The 21,187-nt window shown below is 36.2% G+C and overlaps 1 protein-coding gene across 2 annotated transcripts in view; it reads right to left on the reverse strand.

Annotated features, from left to right (window-relative positions):
• Positions 1–13,653, reverse strand: part of LOC309647866 (uncharacterized protein) — a 32,781-nt gene extending 19,128 nt beyond the window's left edge. For both annotated transcript variants that reach the window (XM_082435773.1, XM_082435772.1), the window contains exons 1-2: positions 12,341–13,653; positions 175–297 (exon numbers count right to left, since the gene is read on the reverse strand). In XM_082435773.1, the coding sequence (XP_082291899.1) occupies positions 265–297; positions 12,341–12,781 (474 nt within the window). In that variant the 5' untranslated portion in view covers positions 12,782–13,653 and the 3' untranslated portion in view covers positions 175–264. The remainder of the gene's footprint in view (positions 1–174; positions 298–12,340) is intronic.
• Between the last annotated feature and the right edge of the window lie 7,534 nt (positions 13,654–21,187).

Here is a 21,187-nt window from a genome sequence, read left to right on the forward strand (position 1 = left end):
ATTCAAGATGTTCTCTTTGTTTTTGGCTTTCGACAGTTTGACTAATGTATCTTGGTATGGATTTCTTTTGGTTAATACTCTTTAAAGCTCATTGAGCTTCTTGGATACATAGATTAAAATTTTCCATCAAATTTGGAAAGTTTGGGGTCATCTTTTCTTCACAAATTTTCTTACCTCACACATTCTTCTATCTCTCTCCTTTCTAAGGCTCCTGATATATACATGTTTGTATGCTCATGTGTCCTACAGGTCTCTGAGACTCATTCATTTTTCTTTCTGTTCTTCAGAATTCATATCCTAGAGAGAGAGAAACCATATAGCAATTTGAACAGATTCAATATAAAGAATTATTACATATAGCTGAGTATTCAAAGAATGAAGAATTGACTAGTAAAAAAATAAAACAAACAAAACCTCTTAAAAACTACAGAATTGGAGATATAAGGAGAAGCCACTATCCCTAGAGCTGAGATGGTGTACCTAAGGAAAGACCCCCTCCCTCCCATCTGAGATTCAGACCTTGTTGAAGTGGGCATGACCATGGCTCACTGAATGACAGAGAAGTCACTGTGGAGCTGCACCAGCAAAACTTGCTGGAAATCCCCCACTAGGGTGCTGGTAACATCTTTTCATAGAGAAGTATATCCCTGGAGACACTCTGATACAAAATTACCCAATGGGAATTGCCAGGGAGGGGGTAGCTGCTAGCCGGTGGGCACTGCTGACTGTCATGTAATTCCGGAGCTGGGAGCTGGAATAGCTGCCTGTACTGCAAGAGCTGGGAGCTGGAGAAGCCACACAGGCAACATGAATCTACCAAGTGGGCTCACTGGAACCAGGAAGGAAAACCCTTTCTTCCTATAATGCCTTTCCAGTACCCTCTGCTGACAAACTTTATTGACAGCTGGCAAAGGGGAAAAAAAAAAAAAAAAGTTAAAAAAAAAGTTTAAAGGTCCCAAATCCATTTTCATAGAACAGGAAAGGAAGGGAAATTTGGAACTGAGAGGCAATATATTGATAATGGGCACATTTCATTCCTTTGGTCATTCATTTCCATATGCAACTTTCTACACACATTTTAATTCCTATATAGCAACAAAATATATTTCCAACGAACATGATACAACTATCCACCTTACAAGTATAAAAGCTCTCCCCCTTTCCCCAAAATGAAAGATACATACACAGTCCGAACAGTTAATGTGTCCATCACAGGCTATAGTAATAAATCCTCAAATTTAGTCACAGTTTCACTGAATATTCTGTTACCCAAAGACTAAATCATAAAGTTGTTTCCAGAAGCTTTGTATATAAAAATAAAAATGAGAGAGAAGAAAATGGTTAGTATATATAAACACATGCATATAGCAAGGAGAAAATATGCAAAGGTGATACTCATTTCTGTAATTAGTGTCACAGTTGTAGATGGTATCTATGGATTTCTTCTTTACCCATTCCATCTTTCCCTTACCCTCAGCCAAAACCTTGACTGCTCTGAGCCCTTTACCTGAGTGACCCAACCTTCATTCCTGAAGGGTGTGCATCCTCAATTGTTCCGCCTTTTTTGGTTGCTATAGTTTTACATTTACCTTTACTATTGGGCATGGAAGTAATAAGATGTGCCCCCTGAGAATCTCCTAGGATCCAAACATAGTCCTTTTTGCCTCCAACCCAATTTTTACATTGTAACATAGATTAATCACTGCATCTTTTTTTTTTTTTTCTTTCTGTGTTGGTTCAGTGACATAGGAGTCCCAAATTGCTAGTTGGAAGTATCATCTTCCAATTAAATGGAATCATTGTTGTGTCCCTGATGGAAGCATTCTGTGCTTGAGGACTAAGAACTCTAAACCAGAAGCGCTCAAAGCTGTGGTACAGAAAGCAGAAATTCTGCAAGTGAGTTATTACACATTCACTTCTTAATTTCTAGAACCACGTAGTCTATGAGGGAAACAGCACCGTGTAATGGTCTCTGATATTTTTTTTAATTTATTTTTTTGTTTGTTTATTTATTTTTGGCTGTGTTGAGTCTTCGTTGCTACGCATGGGCTTTCTCTAGTTGTGGCGAGCAGGGGCTACTCTTTGCTGCGGTGAGCGGGCTTCTCATTGTGGTAGCTTCTCTTGTTGTGGAACACGGGCTCTAGGCGCGCGGGCTCAGTAGTTGTGGCGCATGGGCTTAGTTGCTCCACAGCATGTGGGATCTTCCCGGACCAGGGATCAAACCCATGTCCCCTACATTGGCAGGCGGATTCTTAACCACCACGCCACCAGGGAAGTCCCAGTCTCTGATTTAAAGCATTTACATATCATGTAAAAAAGAACTCCATCCTTTCAGGGTGTGGTCTCCCAACGGGCATCATAACAGAGTCTTCAGTAAGTCATTGCAACTTCCTAGTTAAGCCAGCATATCCTCTGTTAATAATACTTTCTCTCCTCCACTACATTCCTACTACCTTCTCTAGAATTTGCAAAACACTTCAATGTAAAAATTGGTGAGGGCAGAATTCCCTATTTATCCCAGTTTTAAAAGGAATGACTTAGTATTTTATTTTTAAATAAGGTTAAAATGGGCATTGGTTTGAAATACACATCGTAACATGTGAAGGAATTAGTCTTCTAAGTTATGCTTTTCAAAAAACATTTAAGTATAGAATTCCACTAAATGATTTTGTAAATACAATGGATAAAACAGTACATGATTTTATTTTACCTATTGATACAATGTGATATCAATACATTTCTTGATATTGAAGCATCCTTATTATATTAGCTTCTGCTGCAGTAACCAAAAAACCCCCAAATCTTTGTAACACAAACATGTTACATCAAGGCTGTAGACTGCAAGCTCTGTTACAGCCTGCAGGTTGACTGTAGGTCAGCTCCACTGTTTTCCTCCTGTGTCCAGGTTGAAGGAGCAACAGTAATCGTAACAGAGGAGAAAAGATGGGTTGAGATGAATCATGGAACTGTTCTTAATGCTTGTGCTTGAAAATGGCAAATCTGACAATGATTCAGATTCCACTGGCCAAAGCAAGTCACGTGGTCAAGCACAGCATCAATGAGGTATAGAAATATACTCCTTCAACAGCGTGGGGAAGGGAGAATGAATATTTGTGAAAAGTAAGTAATGCTAACTGTCATACTTATATTCAAAGAACAGACCCTTTTGGGCCATGATAAATTATTCTTTTAATATACTATTAAATCTATGTGCTAATATTATATTATTCATATGCATAGTCATAAGTGAAAGTGATGTATAATTTTCATGCTTTTTTCCAAGGGTTTGGTAGGATGATTATATTTGCTCAGAAGAATGAACTGGATATCCTTCTATATTTTTCTCTATGTTCTATATATGGATCTATCTATTCCTCTTAAGGATAAAAGATTTCACCAGTACCATTTAGAACCAGAGTCTTTTGGGGGAAGTAATTAACTGGGTAACTTTTAAAAAATTCTTTTTCTGTTATTGGTAGAATAGCATTAGATTTTTTTAAGTAGTTTTGATTTTCCTAGAAATCATCCTCTTCATGAAATTCAAATTTGATAGTGATAAGTTATATATACATATTTAACATATGTTTTCTACATGTTATAACACCTCCATCACTTCTAATTTTTACCGGACTTTCCACATTTACTATTTTGTGATTTCTTCACTTTTTTTTTTCCTATTTTCTAATGTATTTACTATCATTGCTTTTATCTTTACTGTAGTCTTCCTTTTGCTTTCTTCTTTTTCATTTTCTAAATTATTTAATAAAAGTCTTGCTCATAGAATAAAAAATCTAGCTATAGCAGCATTACATAATTCCATTAAAATGAAAACTCAGTGAGGGCTGTATTTCTACCCCTTTGTTCATTAATAATCCTCAAGTGTCTAGCACAGTATCTTCTTTGCACAGAGGAGTTTCACAATATTTGATAACATTCAGAGGAATCTGTTTCTGTATTCTTTGTTTCCTTTTAGACACTATGGTTATTTTTTAATTCCAAGAAGCTTGGATTTTTGTTTAAACTTTCATTATCTTATCTAATTTTGTGGTTCTCAGACTTTAACATCCATCAAGATAGCTTGGAGAACTTGCTAAAACACTGAGTTTTAAATTTTAAAACATGGGCCCTACCCTCAGAGTTTCTGATTTAGTAGGTTCGAGGTAGGGCTCTAGAATTTGTATTTCTAACAAGTTCCCAAGTGATGCTGAAGCCATGCTGGGGTTTACACTTTGAGATTTACTGGCTATTTCACTGTATGAGAATGTTAATTGTTTCTGCTTTGGAAAATTTATTGAGGTATCTACCATTTTAATTATGTTTTTAAAATCCTACGTATCATCATTTCTTTTTTATGTAATTGAAGACAGACTAATAGTTGTATAGTAAGATGTATATTAAAACAACAAACCTTGTTGAATTCTCTAAGTTAGTATTATTGTATAGCACAAGACTGTAATCTTTTTAGGCATTCCTGGAATTTTTAAATAAAAGACTTATTACAAACTTACAATTGGTTTAGTTAACCAAAATGTACCACTTTTTTCCAGTATTAAGTCTGCTAGCTACATATCTCTGCTATTTCCTGAGAGGCCTGATTTTGCAAAACCTTACTATATGCCAAACATTCAGAGCATTACGTTGTGGTTCAGACATCACATTTTCCTCACCAGTCTACTTCACAGCAATAGCTTTAGTCCTTTTCATGAAACTATGTTGTGTCAAAAAGCTTTCTATGCAGTGTTCTACTTTTAAGAAGTGATGGGCCTTGTACATTTGGATTTTTTTCAACCAGTGGTTCCAGGTTAAGAACCTCTTCCAAATTCTTTAGTCAGTTTTCTGGAGTCTGCCATGTCCTCTTTTTCTCAATTCCATATTCTACTTCCAAAAGTCTTCCTTCCCCTGGCTGTCATTATCTTTTCTCTATGGTATATCTTTTATTGCAGTATTTTAAAATTATCCTATGCATTGCTTTCTGCTATAAGTTCTACTTAACATGATATTAATACTGATGCTTTACTTAGTTTGATACAAGTATGCTCATTGTTTCATTTGTGATTTTTCTGAATAATTTTTAGATGCATCTCTTGTAAGTAGTAAACCACTGGATTTTGTTTCATTATACATCCACTCCAAGAGACTTTTTAGTGTACAGATGTAAACAATTTATAATTTTTGTAACTCTTACATAATTCATCTCATTATACAGAAATCAGAAAGCACAAGTACAACAAAAGGAAAAATCAAATAAAATTAGCTATAACCCCATCATCCATACTCAGGGACTGTTACCATTTGGAAGTATATACATTAAGATTTATTTCTATATATTTGGAAAAAGGACACCTATTATACCATTTTGTAATATGATTTTCACTTATCTTTCCAAGTCAACACTCTTCTTCAACCTCATTTTTAAGGATTGCTTAATATCCTATTGCAAAGATATGTTTATGTAACCTACCCCCTTACTATATATTTGTTCCTAATTTTCTATTACAAATACAGCTCCTCATACCCATATCTTTCTAGTCAACTGATTATTTCCTTGATCTAATTTACCAGAATTAAAACTATTAAGTCAAAAGTCATAACTATTTTTAGGGTTCTTGGTGTATTAATGACATATTACTTTCCAAAAAGTTTATTAAAATCGGAACTCCTACCAGCTACATGAGGGAGTCCACACTTAGGACTGCCAGAGAAAATATAAGCTGCCAGTTAAACTTGAATTTCAGATAAACAGAAAATAAGCTTTTAATATAAATATGCCCCAAACATTGCATATTTGTTGCTTATGTGTAATTTAAATCTAACTGGGCTTCCTATTTTTATTTATTACATATGGCAACCTTATACCCACTGCACCTTTGTCAGAATTGAAAATTAATTTTTAAAACATTTGGGAAGTGAGAAAAGTAGAGCTTTTATGTATAATTCCTTTTAAAAAAATCTGCTTAGGTTCCTTTCTGAATTATATTAGGGTTTTTTTTTTAATATATTGACATACTAAGGCCAAATATTTTCTCTAATTTATTTGCTCTTTAAATTTTTAACAAACTTCACAACTTTTACAAACTTAAAAATTTTTATGTAACAAGAATTATCAACTGTTTTTTCCTTTGATTTCTGATTGCTTTTGTGATTTAAAAAAGGTCCTTTCCTCCTATCCAAAGATTGGATATTCATCTGCATTTTCTTCTGATTTTTGGTTCTGCTTTTCTTTATATGCATTACTTTGTTCTACCTCGAATCTATTTTGATGCATGTATATTTTACTCACTTCAAATAGAAGAAATGCAATTCTTTTCATATAAAATACTCTTTGGACATATTATATTTGGGGCATTGCTATAAATACTCTTAGTATTTATAACTGTTTTCCTCAAGTATTGGAGTTGTTTTAACTTTATTCCTTCACCTAGCATTACTTATCAACATAACAGTTATATTCCCAAAACCTGTTACTGTAAAAGAAAGCAGGCATGAAGTATTTAAGGCCTTAGAGCTAAAGCACAGTTAGGGGACTGTCGCTATAAGTGAGTCTAAAATAATGACAAACAGCTCATTAAATAAACGAACTAATGGCATTTTAAGTACTTTTGTTTTAATAAATTTATTTATTTTTGGCTGCATTGGGTCTTCGTTGCCGTGCATGGGCTTTCTCTAGTTGTGGCGAGCGGGAGCTACTCTTCGTTGCAGTGCGTGGGCTTCTCATTACAGTGGTTTCTCTTGTTGCGGAGCACGGACTCCAGGCACGCAGGCTTCAGTAGCTGCGGCACATGGGCTCAGCAGTTGTAGCGCACGGGCTTAGCTGCTATGCAGCATGTGGGATCTTCCCTCCGGGACCAGGGCTCGAACCCATGTCCCCTGCATTGGCAGGCGGATTCTTAACCACTGCGCCACCAGGGAAGCCCCATTTTAAGTACTTTTAAATAGTAATAATTGGCCTCGTTCAATAACAACTCCTCTTCCTAAGAACTATTTGGGATTTCCTTAGCCCATCAATTTTCTCAAGATGCTTATGAATGTGTTTTTGCTTTGTTATAAATACGCATTTTAAGAAGCATTTTTCCTTGGATCTCCACCAAATGACCAGTGTTTTACAATTTTATGATTCAGTTACCTTATGTAACTTAGGTTAATTGAAGGAGAAAATGCCAGTATTCTGTGAGATATTCTGGAAACCCTTCCTAATGCATTGTTTTATGTTTAAGAGAACTTAATGCCAGTGCACAAACAACCACAGTAGAACACTACTCTTACTCTGAAGCTTTCACATATCTCAATTTCTTTCCTTTGGTTTCCTATATTTTCCCCACACTTCATTAGAAAAATATCTACATAAACCTCTCTTCTATATATTTTACCTCCTTTTTCTCTTCCCAAGATCCCATGTTTTCTTGTAATTTTAAAAATTATCCTCAAGAAAAATCACACATATGCTTACAAATATAGTATCCTAAATTCTCACATTTGTGGGAAAAGCACAAGTACATAAATACACATATGTAGAATTTTGTACAACAGGAACTGTAGCTAGGAAGACATCACTATACTCAACACAAAGTGTTTAACAGAAATTCGCTTAATGGGACTGACTTCCATCTGGAATGGAAGCACATTTAAGGCAGTGGGGTTGATACAATGGCTACAACTATATGACCAAAACATCAGGGTTACTGAAAAAGAGGTAGACACAGTTAGTTCAGTAGTGTTAATGACTAATTCTGATCAATAATTCTGATTAATACTGATCAATGGTTAAAGCTTCATAATACAGTACAGCATAACAGCTGAAAAAGACCTCCTGGGAAATGGCTATTTTTGTGGTAATATTTAAAAGTCATATAAATGTATCCTTATATTTTTACTTTTTCCAAACTATCTGTATTATAATTGGCATTGCTATAGCATAGGGAGATCAGCTCTGTGCTTTGTGTCCACCTAAAGGGGTGGGATAGGGAGGGTGGGAGGGAGATGCAAGAGGGAGGAGATATGGGGATATATGTATACATATAGCTGATTCATTTTGTTATACAGCAGCAACTAACACAACATTGTAAAGCAATTATACTCCAATAAGGATGTTAAAAAAATAAATAAATAATTGGCATTGCTCAACCAGTATGGTAAGCTTAGATACTAAAATATTTTATCTGTATCAAATGTCAAGAGTTTTAAATGTACTGCTACCAAAAACAACTATGGTCTGAATCAGTACTCTTACCAGTTTAGGAGTTAATTTAATTCATCCATATATCAAATTATATCAATTATTACTGGAACACGTGCAGTGTGTTAGTCTATTTAAATTGATTGCAGGGCTTCCCTAGTGGTGCAGTGGTTGAGAATCCGCTTGCCAATGCAGGGGACATGAGTTCGATACCTGGTCCGGGAAGATCCCACATGACACAGAACAACTAGGCCCGTACGCCACAACTACTGAGCCTGAGCTCTAGAGCCCACGAGCCACAACTACTGAGCCCGCGTGCCTAGAGCGCGTGCTCTGCTACAAGAGAAGCCACCGCAATGAGAAGCCCGCACACTGAAACGAAGAGTAGCCCCTGCTCGCTGCAACTAGAGAAAGCCCGCATGCAGCAATGAAGACCCAATGCGGCCAGAAATAAATTAATTAAAAAAAAATTTTTAAATAAATTGGTTGCAAACATGAAATGATACTATTTTAACAACACAATAATAAATGTGGCTCACCACTGGGGAGAAGAGCCATTAAATTGAGTACAGCAGATTAATTCAAACTTACTTCCAAAGAATAACTTAACAGAAATGACAGGCAGTTTGGATGAGATTTAAAGCACAACAAGCCAACAGATTAGAAAGTCTGAGAACAGTATCTCCAACACCATAAAAAGGCAGTATTAAGGCTATAGAAATTCAACTGCCAGTGACTGACAAAAAGATTATATATTTCCAGTATACAAAAAACAGAAAAATTGATCCCAATACCAAGTCAAAATGTGAATACCAGTATTGTTAGGCTAAAACGAAAAGTATTAATAAGTCCATTGATTGTAGCAAAAATAACGCTGATAAAAAGATGTCTAGGGAATTCCCTGGTGGTCCAGTGGTTAGGAGTTGGCATGTTCACTGCCAGGGCCCAGTTTCAATCCCTGGCTGGGGAACTAAGATCTCACAAGCCGCGCGGCCAAAAAAAAAAGATGTCTATAACAGTTAAGACACTATAAGAGCTGAATCATCTTATTTTGAAATTTCTCCTTGGAGAAATACTTCTTTCCACAGATGTTCACTACATATCCATTTACAAATTACGTTTTTAGAAAATAGGAGGGAAGTTTAAAAAGTAAGCAAATGGAACCCAAAATTAATGAATAGAAAATACATTTGAAAGCAAATCTGACACTGAAGTTCTAATCTAATTACTGTATCAAACTCCACCAATCCTTGACTGAAAGTAAACTACATCATCTCACATAATGCTTAAGGACAAAATTAGCCAAGATAAGTGGTGATGTTAATAGCCATAATAAATAAATATCATAAATTACTAACTACATTTAGTCAACAAAGTAGGGTTGTTTAATAATGCTCCCCAAAATAAAACAGGTAGCATTTCTAATGAGTAGTGTGTTTTACATCACACCTCCGTTCATCGTGAGGGGATTTGTAACAAGTTTCATTTAAAATGAAACACAGAACATATGCCTTTCTTTCCTTGGTTTAAACTGTTTATAATTACTCAGATACAAAGTACTCTGATTCTTAGGGCACTATCATGGTTTTAGGTGTTCTCAACCATTTTTTTTCTAATGGAGATTCATTCATGTTAGAAGGAAAAAGAAAAAAACTGAAGTCCAGTGAACGGAATAATAATGACTTTTAAAAACTGAGAAGTAGAAAATTGCAGCCAAATGATAACTGGCAATTACAAACGTATAAAACAATTCATAAATATAAAACCTCACATAATTTTTAAAAGGTAATGTGGAAGAACAGCAATAATTAAGAATAGTTAACATCTCAAATATAACACTGATGATACACTGGCAGGAAAGTAACCTTGAGCATTATGGGAATTCCAATCGCCTGCATGTGTTCATATACAGCAAGAGTTTGCCAGGAGTTGGTGGAACCACAAAGCTCAATAGAGTACTGAATTAGAATCCTCAGTTATTTGTGGTAATGCAATAATTTTAGTCTATGAATATCAAATCTAGTAAGGCTGAATAACTCATTCAGTAGGTTACTTCTAAGAAAGCTTTAGTTGTTAGCAATAATTGGTCTACGAAATTGGGCTCATTCGTATGTAAGTGCAAACAATGAGCTTTGCATTCTTCCTTAAGGAGGACTCTCAAAGCCCATGAATCTGCTTTAGAACACAACTGATTTAGGGAACCCAGTGTCTGACACAGAGCTAGAAATGAACGATCTAGTGGATGAACCTAAAATATACAGAAATTGATTAATATCTAGTTTTATAAAATCGTATAAGGTACCATCTCATTGATCTGATGTAATTTTGTGATGAATTACTTAAATTTTAGAGAATATGGATTCATTCCTCAAAGTTCACAATGAATTCATTCCTTTACTCACTTCAATCACATTATCAAAATTGCTTTTCACTCATAGAAACTTTACTGAATTATTGCAAAAGCAGCATTTCAGTTGTCTTCATTGATCTTTAGATATATTAATTTACAAATCGAGGGTATATCACTTATTTTTTTATAATAAGGTCAGTTACATCAAAGCAAACATTCTAAACTTTTTTTACCAGTTTTAGGAATAATTTCAGTTATGAACATACAAACCTATCCCAAAATATCTGTATTTCAATTAGGTGCAAGGATAAAACTTCTAGTGTGCAGGGCACTTTTTTCACTGTCAATAAATGCAGTGCCATAGTCAGGATTTGACAGAATTAACCTAAGAGAAAAGGTCTGCAGAAAAGATCAAGTAAGCCATTTTTACAGATGAGATGACTGTTTTTTCAAATGAAAACACTGTACATTTGTAAATGGCACGATGTAGGTGGAGTGCGGTTGGTACAGGCTTTGGAGAAACAAAGGAATTTGGGGAGACGGAAAAGGACTTTGGAAAAACCTGGTGTCTACCAAAAAGCAAAATGAGAATGTTAGGTTATAACAATTCTGTCCTTAAGTCTAGTCATTTCCCTTTTACTGCCTTTTAACAGCTAATGTGAAGGACAGAAATTACAGCAAAATAATTGAAATATTTAGTATACCTGGTGTCACAGCACCCTCTATCACATGATAATATACAGAACACGTTTATGTGTAGTAGTCGCTTTAATGTGCGAATATTCATTTATGTAGAACTACCTGGTTTTAATCCTCGGTTTATTACTTCCCAACAATGGATTTCTCCAGCTTCCCTATCATTAGTAACCAACCGCAAGAGCATTATTGACAAAGCAATCCTGAACTCTAAATTATTGCACCTGTGATCCTAGTACCAACAACTTAAGCATCAGCAGAGAGCTTACCATAGCTATAATTATACACCTCTACCCCCTGACCTTCCAAATTAAAAACTTCGGGTTAAGCCCAATCTGTTTTACTAAGTTTTCCAGGGACGTCTGAGGCGTGCTCACGTTTGAGAACCACAGCTGTAGGAGAAACGCCCCGTGGAGCAGTCAAGTCAGTAGTCGCTGAAGGCTAAAGGAAACTTACTTCATTAACTTTCACTAGTACTCTGATACTCAAAGCATCATCCCAATAAGGCAGTTAAGAACAATCCAATGCTAGCTACCTAATATTATCAGGGCTTCAGCCTTCCAGGAAAATCGAGGCTTTCCAGCAAAAATTCATCATCCAGGGAGAATTTACGTTGACTTTGCTGACTTGGGAGAAATGACTTTTCTTCTCTGGTTAGTCTAATAGAAATACGCCACGCAACCAAATCTATATTCATCCTGAGTGTCCCTGAGGCTACCTTTCCTAAATCTTAACCTGTTTTTATAGCAAACTATCCACTAAATTCCCCGCTCCGTCACTGGCTCCAAACACATACGCTGCATGTTTTTTACAACACTGATTTACTAAGCGAAAGGAAACAAAAGCTCTTAGAGCAGAGACCAATCTAAGCCACAGAGCCTGCGCCATCTTCCCATCCAAGAGAGAAATGGTGGACCCATGTCTCGACAGATTAAGGAATTCATGGCTGAGGGGACGACTGAGAGGACCTCAGGAACAAGGCATGAGGAAACAAACAAAAAAAACGTTTTGTTTTGTTTTTCTGTACTTAAAACTAGAGAAAGAACTCAGTTTCCTCTCCATCTTGGCTATTTATAGCGAACATATACAAGCAGCTTCCGCTTCAAAGTCCTGCAAAGTACCTCCAACGCGGGAACTCGGCAGGGCGGAGACTCGGGCTCTCCTTCCCGAGGGCGGGAGAGACGAAAACCCGGGCCCCGTTTTCTCTGGAAGGTTCCGAAAGAAAGGCGCGCGCCCCCTCTGCGGGCAGCGAGAGACTCGGCACCAGATGGCGCTGCCGCACCGAGAGCCGGAGCCTGGGCGGCAAGTGAGACGGGAAGAGGCGTCACCGGATCCTTTCCTTCGCGTCCGTCGCCGGAAATGCGCGCTGGCGCCAGCCTCTGGTCCCGGATATTAAGACTTCTAGAGGGTTCCCGCCTGAGGGCGGGGCTAGAACCGGAACCGAACGGCGACCTTCGGGTCTCGGGGCGGAAGCCCCGGGCGGCTCCAGTGGGGGCTGGTTTCTGGTGCGCGCGCCTCGCCGCGGCGGCGGAGGGGAGGGGCCTCGCCGTGCGCTTGCGCATTGTGAGGACGTAGGCGCCGCTGGCGCGTACGTCTGTCTCTGCACGTTTGCTGGCCCTGCAAGGCGGTAGTGGTGGCGTAGTAGGTGTTTTTTTGTGTGGTTTTGTTTTTGTTTTTGTTTTTGTTTTTTTTCATCTTCCCGCCCACAGGGTTTGGGTTTCTGGCTGTGAATCAGGTTTCTGGAAATCTTTGTGGAAAATTAATGGTATATGAGGTAAACACTCGAGCTGTATTTTCCCTCTTGAGTACTAAGCGATCCAGATGCCTGCTGGGCGCGGTTCCCGTGCTGGGATGGCCCCAGTCTTCCCGTCTAAATCTCTTCCTGAACCGGCGCGGTCCATCCACTATGTCTTTAAGCATCAGTCCTGAGGCGGTAGGGGTGTCACTAGGAAAAGGGAAGGAAGGCAAATACACTGCTCGTGTGGCACCTAAAGACGCTTTTTAATTATGTAAAGAAGCCTGTCTTTTGGCTTTTTAGCAGCGCTTCTCTTAAGAATTTCAGGAGTTAATTAGCTTTATTTTTCGGTTTTTTTCAGAAACATTTCATGTTCTGTGTTTTATGGTGTGATCTTGGCCTTTCTCAAATTTTAACTAAAGGAAGGCCGCTTGTGCAAAGCGTCTGAAGGGAAAATTCTGCCCCTTTTTCATTTTTACAAGATAGAGGCAAACCACTTTCAGTAGGCGGACCGTAGTAAACTCGTGAGAGTGCACTGGCTTTGTTTTGTTTTTAGATGCAGCATGGAAACCACCAAGTAGGTTGGAAAAATAAAATCTGTGTGAAACTGTACCCACCCAGTTTTAATTTTAGACTAATTCTAAAAGTGTCAGCTGCAAGGTACTCAGTTCTCCCAAGAAATTTCTTCAGCCTTGGTAAAGACTTATCTTTGTATGTCAGAGTTTTGTCTAGTCTGCGGCCTACATAAAAACTAAGTACTTGTGCAAGCCAGAGCGAGAGGAATAGAGATTTTTGAGCAGTTATACTGAGAGAAACAGAGGGGGACTGGGGAATACAAGAAAGTTAGATTGTCTGGCGTAGCCAAATAAGGGCATTTTACGGTTTTTGGATAAAACTTTTTGATGGTTTTGGTAGTAGGTGTTGTAAAGAAAGCTACTGCCGGTTGAGGAGTGCCACTGTATTTATGTGAAAAAACAAAAAAATTTTTTTAAGTGGGCAATATCGAAGGATCATTGAAGACTGATCACAAATAGTGTGAGCAGGAGGCAAGGTGGGGGCGTGGGAAGTGATGGAAGATATTAGGAAACAGATGAAAGAAAAGGTCAGAGCTAAAGCTGTAATAGATGCGGAAAAGCTGATTAGGAAGACGGTGAGGAAGTATAGATTTTAGACGTCAAACTGAATGTGTAGAATAAGGAATAAGTTAATCATTAGATGGCTCAGTTTTGGATATATTGCATTTAGCTGCTTATTTTAACTTTCTGTACGTTCCTGTCTTCCATGTACCTCATATATGACCAACCTTAAATTGAGGGAGTGCTTAGTTTTGCCACCATTATACTAGTAACTTACAGTAGAATAGTGTGTCACAGTGTGAAGAATTATTTATTTACTTAATTATTTCTATTTGTATATATTCACAAATAGTGATATTAAAGTCACTTCCCTGCAAATCCCCTCAACTCTTTGTCCCTGAGTTCTACTACTTGCCTGGCAAAACCCGGATCATAAATGAACTCATGCATTTATCTTTTCTGTGCTTACACGCAGCAGCTTAACAACTGGGTGGACTAACGTGCTCTCACCCAAATGGTCTCTCCCACAGTCCAGTCATCCTACTCTTTTCTGTAGTCATTTTTCTCTCTTTAAACCAGGTATTGCATTCTTTGTCTTCCCTCTTGGAATCACCAATTTCCTCCTCAACCAATGACTTTGCCCCATCCTTTATTGGAAAAAGAATTGTGAGCTTAGCCAAGAATTCTCTCATCTTCTCACTATCTAGTCTACTTGCATCTGCGTCTTTAATTGGCTTTCCTCTAGTTTAAAAGGATGATGGGTCTTTTTGTCAGATGGCAACAGTTGGTATTGTCTGTCTTTAGTTTTAGCCATTTGAGTTGGGTATATAGTGATATTTCATTTTTGTGAAGTATGTTCAAAACTTTTGCCCATTTTTAAAATTGAGTTTGTTTCCTTGTAATTGAGTTGTAGGAGTTACTTACATACCAAGTACACACCGTTTTTTCTTTATTGAGGTATGGTTGACAGACAAAAGCTGTACATATTTATGTATACAACTTGATGAGTTTGGAGTTAAGTATACACCCACAAAACTGTCACCACAACATATGTCATAAACATATCCATCACCTCCAAAAGTTTCCTCCTGTCTTCATTATTTATTATTATTTTGCGATAAAAACACTTAACATAAGCTCTACCCTCTTAGCAAATTTTTATACAATGAGCATTGTTAACTGTAGGGACTATGCTGTGCAGTAGATCTCTAAGACTTAGTGATTTTTGTCTAGCCAACTTGGTACCCTTTGAATAATACCTCTCCATTTCCCCTTCCCCTGTATACGTGTTTTTTTCGTCAAAATGTGTGTTGTGAATATTTTTCTCCCAGTTTGTGGCCTTTCATTTTCTTAATAATGTCTTTTGAAGAAAAGTTTTTGTACATTGTATTTTTCTAGGAATTTGTACATATTGTCCAAATGTTAAAGTTCCCTAGCATAAAGCTGTAAATAAACTCCTCTTGCTATCTTTTTAATATTCACAGTATATTATATTTAGGCTTATGATCCATTGAAGGTTAATTTTTCTGTATGGTATAACAATAGGAGTTGATACTGTTATTTTTCAAAATAAGAATTCAGTTATTCCAGCAGCATTTGTTGAAAAGATTCTCCTTTCCTCCACTGGATTACCTTTGCACCTTGGTCGAAAATCAGCTGATTTTCTGAATCTGTTCAGTTCCATTGATAAGTATATGTATATCCATATGCTAACTTATCCAACTTTTTTTTTTCTCAATACCGTTTTGGCCATTCTAAGTTTTTTGCATTTTAATATAAATTTTAGAATTGGCGTTTCAATTTCTAAAAAAGCCTGCTGGGATTTTGGTTGGAATTCTGTTGAATCTATTGATCAGTTCGGGAGGAATTGACATTTTAAGAATATTGAATTTTCCAGTCTATGATCATGGCATATCTCTTCATCTCTTTATTTATTTTGGTCTTTAATTGTCTTTGTAATTTTCAGCATACAAGCATATAAATTTATTCTTAAGTATTTCATGTCTTTTATTATAAATAAGTTTTTAATTTTTATTTATTTTAGTATGAATATAATTTTTCATTAAATTTTCAGTTTGTTGAATTGTATTTTTCACCTCTAGAATTTGTGTTTGATTCTTCTTTATAGATTCTAGTTCTCTAGTGAAATTCTGAAGTCTGTGCCTAATAACTCCAATATTTAGGTCATCTGTGGATCTTGTTTCTGTTGCCTTTTTCTTATTCCTGTTTCCTGGTATGCCCAGAAATTCTTAATGGAATCCTGTCTTTGTTTATGAAAAATATTAAGCTCTGAATGTTTTTTACTTCCATAAAGGATTTAACTTTTCCTTCTGTTAGGAAACTAGGGTCAGAGCCGAACACCTTAGCCTATATGGTTTTCAGTCTGTTAGGTCTAATCTATTTCAGGTTCATTCTTACTCCTAGGGTGGCCCTTTTTCTGTCCCAACTAAGATCCTGAGGTGTTTTCAAAGGCTTTTCTTCCCTAGTTGCCCCTGAAGTCCAATTTTTATTTTCACAGAGCCATGGGACTCCTGAAAAGCTCTTCTTGGCTTCCCTGCTTCTTAGTTGCCACTTTCTGAGTGACTTCTCAGCCTCTGGAACAGCTTCCAAATTGGCAAATGAGTCAAGGGGAAAAACAGAGTTGAACATGGGCAGACTTCTCTGCACCTTCTCTTCAGGATCTTGTCCTCTCAGTATGCCATCAAAAAGATCCTTTTTGTATTTTTACTCAGCTTTTCTAGTTCAGTTTAGAGGGTGGGTCTGATTTTTTTTTTTTTTAAGTCCATCACTGGCAGAAATGAAAGACCTTAATCTGAGAATCTCAATGATGCTAATAAAGGTAGTACTCTTTTACGTAAGTGTATTAATTTGAAATTGTTATAGTTCAAAATAATTTCATGTAACTCTTCCTAAATTGCTTTCAAATCATCAGTATTTAATCATTATCATGATTAAATATTTAATCATCTATCCTACACTGCTTTTAAGTCAACAATATCAACATTCAAAGGAAGACTTGGGGCTAAATTTTCCAGTTCTTTTATTACTTTTTAAAAATGTTTTTGGCTAGTCATATTCAGATTTATATACAATAATGAAAACGCATTTTTGCTTCTCCTTATATTTTGTCCAGAATTTGGAAAAGTTATTAGATGAGAAAAGGATGATGTCTTCTCTCATCAAGAAAACAGTTCATTTTAGTTTACTATCTATCTTTGGGGTTAATGCTTCATTTGTAATGAATAGTTTGCATGGTAGAGGGCCATAACTTATGGAATAATGGAAGAAAATTAAGTTTTTATAAAATAATGTTAAAACAGACCGAAATCCTACCTTCATGGTGCTTATAGTAGGCACTTAGTGACTAGATTACGAAGGTAAATATATCCAAAGAGCATGTACATTTGTTCTATAACCTTTTTTAACAACGTTTCAACAGTGAATTCTGTGTATATATATTAGAAAAGAAAATAAACAAATGTAGCTTGGAACAGATAAAAAAAAATTCTCATATTACTGACCATAAAATGATCCAAATTATGTCGCACTGATTAAATTTCCTAATTTCCTTGCTTTAAAAATACATGTGCAAAGAAGTAATGGCAATACGGTTTAGTCATCTTATTCACCATTTCTATCTTGCTGCACCATTTTGTTTTCCATGTTTGAGTTTGCAGTTCTCTAATTTATCACTGAGGTTTGCATTTTTTAATTGTATCTATTCTATAATTGGGTAAAGTTAACTTATTTGTATTTCTTTTGGAACAGTCATACATTCAATTCACTTACATGCACACAAAAAAATGAAATGTCAAATATAGAGTAGCTTTCCCATAACCCTGCTCTATTAATGTCTTAAAAATCACTAAATGCTCTTATTCCAGAGCCTGATGAGGTCAAGCTGGAGTGTCAGATCTGACCTCTGTGTGTTCTATAAGGGGTTTCTCAGTCCTGTTACATTCCAATAGTTTAAGTATAGATTTTCTGCAGTCATCTTGCCTTTTATAATGTGCTTAGATGGAATCAGTAAAACAAATGTGCCCTTCATTTCCCTGAATGGGGTTATTGTAGAGAAATAAGAAGCCATAAATTAGGGTGAAAAATTCCCTTTATCCCTAAAACACAAATAGTCATTTTGAGGGATGGAACATATTTACTTCAGTTTTTGTGATACGAAAAAGAATATAAGTTTTATATGTTCAAAATAAAGTTGACATTAGTACAAAACAACTCATATATTCTAAGAACTATTACCCCCCCCCACACACACACACACACTTTGGAGAACACCTTTGTCATATCCTTTTACCATATAATTGAGTTATTTTAAAAATCAAAATAATAAATTGGCATTTTCTCGTTTATCTAGTTCTCGAAGCTTTAATTTTAAATTTCTAAAAAAGATTATATCCTTAATTGATTGCCTGAGATTTTCTGTGATAAAACTTAACTGCAACTTATCTTTTACATAACTATTAATTTGAAATTGTTATAGTTCAAAAATAATTTCATGTAACTCTTCCTAAATTGCTTTTAAATCATCAGTATTTAATCATTATCATGATTAAATATTTAATCATCTATCCTACACTACTTTTAAGTCAGCAATATCAACATTCAAAGGAAGACTTGGGGCTAAACTTTCCAGTTCTTTTATTACTTTTTAAAAAAGTTTTGGCTAGTCATTCAGATTTATATACAATAATGAAAACTCATTTTTGCTTCTCCTTATATTTTGTCCAGGATTTGGAAAAGATATTAGATGAGAAAAGGATGATGTCTTCTCTCATCAAGAAAACAGTTCATTTTAGTTTACTGTCTATCTTTGGGGTTAATGCTTCATTTCTAATGAATAGTTTGCATGGTAGAGGGCCATGACTTATGGAATAATGGAAGAAAATTAAGTTTTTATAAAATAATGTTAAAACAGACCGAAATCCTACCTTCATGGTGCTTATAGTAGGCACTTAGTGACTAGATTACTAAGGTAAATATATCCAAAGAGCATGTACATTTGTTCTATAACCATTTTTAACAATGTTTCAACAGTGAATTCTGTGTATATATATTAGAAAAGAAAATATTCTTTTTCTCCTGCATAATATTGTACATGATCACAAAATACAGGTATGAAAAATGCATGAAAAAAACATAAAACATCCAGTTTCAAACATCTTTAATACAGAGATTACATGACTAAATTAAGTAATTGAAAAACAAGAGACCTTTTCTAAAATGTTGAATTCAAAAGTCTACCTGTAGAATTACATTTAAATCCAAAGAGAAAATACCCTTCGCTTCTGTCTTACTTCTTCACCAACTATTTTCCTTGCTTTGTGCAGAATATTCTTATACTGCTTAGAGGCAACTTTACACATGCAGAAGTGTTATTATTCAGTTAAGTCATATGGCTCTCATTGAGCTTGAGTGCTATTCCAAAGAAGATAGATAGTCTTATTCCAAAAGTCTGATACCACAAAATAAAATAATCTTTAAAGGCCTGATGTTTAATGGTAGGAGACTCCAGGTCATAAAATAAAGAGACATTCGACTGATAATAAATTTGAGATTAGAAAAAGTGAAAAGTTGACTAACAAAGGGTGCCGTTTCAGTGTTGCTTATTGGTTTTCCCTTGCCTACCCCAAAGCATTCCTATTGTTCTAATTGTGCTGTCCTAACTCTTCTTGTCTCTACTTATTGATCAGTCATCAATTATTATTGAAAAATTCTAGATACAAAGTTCTAACCAGTATTCTGATGAACTTTGATATTAGTTGGAGAAAAAAAAGACACTCACCCAATGGGAAATACCTTATGATCAAATGTGAGGTGGTCTCTCTCAACTGTAATGGCAAAGAAGGGCATGATAAGAAGAGCCATCATTTGTTAAGGGCTTACTTAGTATGTGCCTAGAGTTTTCTATGCACCATTTCTATCAGTCCTTATAGTCGGATCAGGATGACTTCTCCATGGAACAGGTGAAGTTTGCTCAGCAGTTTTAAGGTTTGATTGACATCAAACTTTGCAGTTGTAAACAGGGCTATGGTTTAAATTCACATGTGATCTAACCATGTACTTCCTAGCCTTTTTCAATCTATATCAACATAAATTAATTTTAGTTACCAAATGTAATCTTTTACTGAATGGAAACAACTTTATAGGGTGAATAGAAAGCTTTATTTTTTCGTACTGCTTACCTTCAAGTCTATTCAATGGACTATTTCTTCTCCACCTTTTTAATGTTTTCTAGGGTGGGCCTCATAGTTTCTCCAAACATTCTTGAAAAAACAAAAACATTCTCTGGTCACCTTTGGGCACAAGAAGTGTCACTTAAATATTCAGAACCTCCAGACCATGCATAATCTCACAACTCCATAGTCTTACCTTATTTGAAGCTTATCCTCACTGTTGAAACTGTTTCAGGCTGAGAGGCTTGCAGTGTTTGGATTCTCCTTTGTTTTCCTATCTCCCTCTACTGCTTGCTGCAGTCTGCTTGCTGCAGTGTCTGATCTTCCAGGGCTGGGCCAGTATTAAAAGAACTGGAGAAGAAGACTCAGGTTTACATGGCCACTACTGTGACAATCTGCAACTGGCATTCTCGGGACTTTGATATTTAAAGAAGGCTCTTTAGATTCCTCTGCCTGGAATCTCCAACTACAATACTCGAAGGTTGTCCTTTTTCCCGAGTGACCACTTAGGACTTCAACCAATACTTAGTCGTGGGCATCTGATTTCACCCCACTAAGATTCTTTTTGTTGGGATCCCAGTACCCTTTTAAGTGGCTTTCTCCTTTAAGTTTATCTCTTAGGTGAAGTAGTCTCTTCTTTTTTTAAATTTTATTTTTTTTATTTTTATTTTTTAACATCTTTATTAGAGTATAATTGCTTTACAATGGTGTGTCAGTTTCTGCTTTATAACAAAGTGAATCAGTTATACATATGTCCCCATATCTCTTCCCTCTTGCATCTCCCTCCCACCCTCCCTATCCCACCCCTCTAGGTGGTCACAAAGCACCGAGCTGATCTCCCTGTACTATGCGGCTGCTTCCCACTAGCTATCTATTTTACGTTTGGTAGCGTATATATGTCTATGCCACTCTCTCACTTTGTCCCAGCTTACCCTTCCCCCTCCCCGTATCCTCAAATTCATTCTCTAG

This window comes from Balaenoptera physalus (assembly GCF_965194825.1).
Source record: "Balaenoptera physalus genome assembly, chromosome: 18".
Lineage (NCBI taxonomy): Eukaryota > Metazoa > Chordata > Mammalia > Artiodactyla > Balaenopteridae > Balaenoptera > Balaenoptera physalus.